The 5,936-nt window shown below is 35.9% G+C and overlaps 1 protein-coding gene across 1 annotated transcript; it reads right to left on the reverse strand.

Moving 5' to 3' along the window:
• Positions 1–303: 303 nt before the first annotated feature.
• LOC125156939 (60S ribosomal protein L10a-like) lies at positions 304–5,649 on the reverse strand. The gene is given in 3 exon segments (XM_047843241.1): positions 304–754; positions 756–954; positions 5,547–5,649. Coding segments are annotated over 3 exon segments (753 nt in total).
• Positions 5,650–5,936: the final 287 nt, after the last annotated feature.

A 5,936-nucleotide genomic window follows, 5' to 3' on the forward strand; every position in this document is an offset into this window, starting at 1 on the left:
CTAGGAGAGGGTGGAAGACAAATGGAGTCCAAAATCCACAATATACACATACCATGTTAGATAGTTTTCAAAAAAGGGATGTATAACCATCTGGCCATAGCTTTTAGGCATTTGCCTGCCAAACTAAGAAGAGAATAGCGAGAAGAAAAAGAACACAGAAAAAGCAAAAACTTACATTAGATAATACCTTATCATTTTCTGTGGTTCTATGATCACTAGGTTTTCTTTCTTTCTTTCTTTCTTTCTTTCTTTCTTTCTTTCTTTCTTTTTTAATGGTATCACTAAGGTTTATTAAGCTGTGTCTTAATACAGACACTGGGGCTTGTCTGTGGTCCTCCTGATGTATAAAGCCTGGCCATTCTGCCAGTTCTTCTTGAGCAATGACACCAGGAAATTGACAGCTAAGTGGATGTTGTACACAAGCTCATCATCTGTCATCTTTATGTAGCCAACAGCCAGTGCCAGACACACCACCTTCTTCATCTGGAGTTTGATCATGGATTTCATTTCATCCACTTTGGCCACCATGTTCTCATTGTGGGTCAGCAAGGAAGGAAGACTGGCAGCCTTATTCAGACCTGGACCCAGGATTCGTGGGATCTGCTTGACCAGAGACTCTGAAGCCAAAAAGGGATCATACTTCTTGCCCAGCTTCTTGACTAAGTTTTTATTCTTGAGTTTCTTCAGTGTCTCAATGTCCATGTGGGGAATATCCATGGCCCTGGCCTCAGCACAGTGCTGCTGGTCCCCCAAAACATACAGAGAACTTGGGGTGGGGAATGGACTTAAGCCTGATGGTCCCCAAGAAGCGTTTGTCCTGAGGGTCATAGTTCTTCAAGCTGACCTGCAGCTCCACTGTCTCCACAAACTTCCAGAATTTGCACTGGTTCCTGTGCAGGACGTCCCATATAGCCTTATACAAGATGTTGGGGGAGACTTTGCTGCTCAGGTTGCCTCGATGCAATAACCAGAAAAGAGTGTCACTAGGTTTCTTTTCACATTAAAGATAGACAGTATGGCATAGAGATACAAAGCAAAAACTCTAGAAACGAGCTGCTGTAATTCAAATTTCAGCTCTGCCACTGACAAGCTATGTGAATATCAACAACTCACTTAAGCTATTTTGTGCCTCAGTTTCTTCTTCTGTAAAACAATAGAAATAATGGTACCTATATCAAATGTTCTTGAGGATTAGGAAAGAATATATATGTATACATATGCATAAATATACATGCATATATACATATACATACATATATACATATATATGGTGGTAGTAGTTACACTTGAAAAGGAACCATAAGCAGAATTCCCACAAGCTTCAAATACTACACAAAGTTTTTTCAGAGATACAAGTAAGCGGTAGATTTTACATTTGTCCTGTGCATTTTCTAGGCCAGCTCTCAAATGGATTTTCTCTAGAGTATGTTTTATTTAAAGATATAAAGTAAATTTCAATGAACACAGTGCTAACATGCAAAGGATGTCCCCTACATGATTTTTTCAATGTTGAAAAGACTGTTTTCCAAAATGTGAGGGTCAGATTGTGTGGAGATGGGAGTTAGCATATTAAATAAGAGTGATAAACATTAATTGAGCCCCTGCTAGGTTCGCACGTTTCATTTATTCTCATTTACTGCCCATACGAATCCCAAAAGGTTAAATATTATCTATCTTTTACAAATAAGAAACCTGACATTCCGTGAGGTTAAGTAAATAACTCAAGGTCACACAACCAGAGAATAGCATAATTGGGAGTTGAAGTAATGTTTATCCAATTGCATAAAATAATGAGGAGACCTAACATTTAGGTCATTGTGCCTTCTGTATGTTCTGTGTTAGGGGCTTCATACACTATCACCCATTGATGGCCTAACATCCAATTATCTAGGGGGTATTTATATTATCATTCCATGGATGAGGAAATTGAGGATTGGAGGGGTTGAATAACCTGGACCAGGTCTCAGAGACAAGAGGTGGCAGGTAAGAGATTCAAAGTCTGTTTTTCATGTGACATATTTTGACGATGACCTTTGGTTTTTAAAAAACCATTTTGAGAAAATATTACATATTCTTATGAAAAATAAACTAAACTAAAACTAGATTTTATGTGAAGTGATTCTTAGTCATTACAATATTGTTGGAAGCCCTGAAATAGCTAGGCACCATTTAAATGACAGAAATTAAAGGATGGCTTGCTCAGGATATAAGATGTAGTTTGGCTTATATTCAAAAAGGAAGAGAAATCTCAAATCTTTCATTAAAACAAAAGGATTTCTTTATGCATTCATATTTTAGAAAATAATATTTGAAATGTATTTTATAAAAGTAAAAATAGAATAAACTTGTTATAAACGCTTTGTGTTTAAAAAATAGTTATTCTCAGGTCAACCATTATGATTACGGGATATTGTCTTAAAAAAGGATAATACTAAAAATCAATTGAAATATATAACCTTTACTTTACCTTGAAATGTTTTCAAAGGGATATTTTAAGAAAGCAATGAAAACCAAATTGTTTGGCTTATGAATATGTTCTTTTTGCAATAATAGTTAAATAGGAAATTGCAAAGTATGAGACATGCCATTTGCCATTACGATGTGGTGGATAGCATAAATATCCTTCCCAAAGTTAAATGAAAATACAAAATTAAATGGTAATACTTTTGTTTGGCATCACTTTTTAAAAGTGTACAGTGCAAGTAGTGTTTCTCACTACACATAATATTAGAAATCAAATTTTGAATTGAATTTGTCATTTTAAAGATGGCAACGGGTAATAAATATCTTTTTGGAAAGTGTATCATTTCAGAGAGTGGCAGAATGTTGACTATAAAAACTATTTCAATCTTGCTTTAATGTAGGCCTAACATAAGAACAACTTTATTGTGCTCACATTAAACATTTTATTTAGACATTAAGCAGAAGTTTTCTGATGTCAAGTCTTTACCAAAGCTGAATAAAAGCTTGTTTGCAATTGTTTGGATGAGGCTTTCTTGTGCCAATGTCATAATAGAACTCTTTCCAGTGTGCTAACTTCTGAATTGCAAATTTTTAGAAACGTGTTTTAGCTATAATTCATACTTGTGGCAACTAAGTGAATACAATCACTTTTCAGCAAGTAAAAAACCACTTACAGCTTCTATTGAATAAAAATATATGGTATTTGTTGATTATGTTAAAATTGATCATTGTTACTTATCTTCTGGAGCTACAAGCTTAACTGACTATTTATTACTATCAAAGGTCATGAATTAATAGGATTAAAATTCAGGCTACTATATTAAAAATGTTCAGTGGTGTCTGGGTGGCTCAGTAGGTTAAGCATCTGACTCTTGATATTGGCTCAGGTCATGATCTCATGGTTTGTGAGATTAAACCCCACATCAGGCTCTGTGCTGACACCATGGAGCCTGCTTGGGATTCTCTCTATCCCTCTCTCCACGTCCCTCCTCCTGTTTGTGCTCTCTCTCTCTCTCAAAATAAATAAATAAGCTTAAAAAAAAATCTAATTTGTAAAAAAAAGTATGTTCAGGATAGATATTAAATTTGTTAATGTAACTGGAGACCATCTTAATTGTGAGTTCTCAGAATTTAGTTTTCTAACGTGGAGTAAACAGAGTTAAAGCAGCTTGCTGACAGCATTGAACAGTGCCCGTGTAGTGTTCTAGAACTTTTAAAGACTTGCCACTGTAAATAAATACTATATGAAAAAATTCTTTTTGTTTTTATTTTAGGCTTGTTAATTTATTTTTGAGAGAGAGTGCATGGGAGGGGCAGAGCAAGGGGGAGAGAGAGAATCCCTGACAGAGCAGAGCCCAACGCAGGGCTTGAACTCACAAACCGTGAGATCAGGACCTGAGCTAAAATCAAGAGTCAGACACTTAACCGACTGAGCCACCTAGGTGCCTCTAAAAAATTAATGTTGTTTAATGTTTGGAAATAATTTTGGCTCATCAGCCAAGATCAACACATTAAATTTTTAACAGCATAATCTTTCCAAAATAATCTACTGATTCAATACAATCCCAATCAAACCCAATCAAGTTATTTTGTGAATATTGACGAACTGATTCTAAAGTTTATACAGAAAAGCAAAAGAGGGATGGATGGCTGGCTCAGTCAGTAGAACATGTGACTCTTGATCTTGGGGTCATGAGTTCAAGCTTCACGTTGGGCCTGGAACTTACTTTGAAAAAAAAAAAAGGAAAAGGAAAAGATATAGAATAGTCAACACACTATTGAAGGAGAAGAACAAACTTGAAAGATTGACACCACCCAACTTCAAGACTTACTATCAAGCTACAGTAATTAAGACAGTGTGGTATTGGGGAAAGAAAAGAGAAATAGGTGGATGGGACAGAATGCAGAATGTAATAGGCTCACATAAGTATCAACTGATCTCTGACAAAGGAGCAAAGACAATACAATGCAGAAGAGATAGTCTTTTCAAAAAATTGTGTGGGAATAACTGGATATCCATATGGGAAAAAAATGAATCTAGACACAGACCTTACACTCTTCACAAAGAATGAACTCACATGGATCACAGACCAAAATTTAAAACTCCAAACAATAAATCTCCTAAAAAAAATAACACAGAAGAAAACCTAGATGATCTTGGGTACAGCAGTGACTTTTTAGACATAACACCAAAGGTATGATCCATGAAGGAAATAATTGATAGGTTGGAGTTCATTAAAATCAAAACCTTCTGGTCTCTGAAAGGTAACATCAGGTGAATGAGAAGACAAGCCAAAGACTGGCAAAAAATATTTGCAAAAGTCACATTAAGTAAAGAACTATTTCATAAAAATAACTCTTAGAACTCAACAATAACAAACAACTACTTTAAAATGGACCAAAGACCATAATAGACACCCGACTAAAGAAGATATACAGGTGGTAAATAAGAATATGAAAAGATGGCCCACATCAGATGTCATCAGGGAGATGCATATTAAAACGACAGTGAGCTATCACTGCACACGTATTAGAATGGCCCCAATTCAGAACACTGACAACACCAGAATACTGGCAAAGATGTGGGGAGCAATGGGAGCTCTCATTCATAGCTGGTGGGACAGCAAAATGTTATAGCCACTTTGGAAGACATTTTGGTAAATTCTTTCTCTTTTTTCCCCAGCTTTACTGACATATAACACTGCATAAGCTTGAGGTGTACAACGTGATAATTTGATATATGTGTATATTGCACAGTGATCACCACAGCAAGGTTATTTAACACATCAGTCACCTCCTATAGTTATCCTTATTTATTTTTGTGGTAAGAATCTTTAAGATTTACTCTCTAGTAACTTTCACATATATAATACAGTGTTGTTAACTATAGTCACCATGCTGTGCATTAGGCCCAGAACTTGTACATCTTGTAACTGCTTACCTTATGTGACACTATACTGTTACTTTGTCTTCTGTGTTTGAAGGTCTTCTTTCACAAATTCTCTGTTCCTCCTCCATGTAGCATTCCCCAAAGTTTTGTTTTACCTCTCTGCTCTTCTTTCATTTTCTCTCAGATGTCTTACCATACTCACAAACCCAAATAACGTCTTGTTCCATATAAATCCCAACCTGGATCTCCAGCTCAGTCTCCCAGTTGTTCAGGATTAACAAGTGCCCGTTGGACATTTCCTCGACAATTAAATCAAAGATATAACATGTCCTCCCCAGACATATTTTAACATCTCATTTCTCTATTTTTGTTTGTAGTGCAACAACTTTCGTATTTACGAAATATTCCTGGTCAGGAAATATTATCAGTGAGAGCTCTGACACTTTATCCAAATTCCATATTCATCAAGTCCTGGTAATTCATCACACTGACTTTTAATTCATTCTTCATTCTTAAGACCAGGACAGAGACCGTGATATCTCAACTCAACTCGTATTTCCTCCTTGTGCTTTACTCAACCCTG

The sequence above is a fragment of the Prionailurus viverrinus genome, chromosome X, assembly GCF_022837055.1.
Source record: "Prionailurus viverrinus isolate Anna chromosome X, UM_Priviv_1.0, whole genome shotgun sequence".
In the NCBI taxonomy this organism is placed as follows: domain Eukaryota; kingdom Metazoa; phylum Chordata; class Mammalia; order Carnivora; family Felidae; genus Prionailurus; species Prionailurus viverrinus.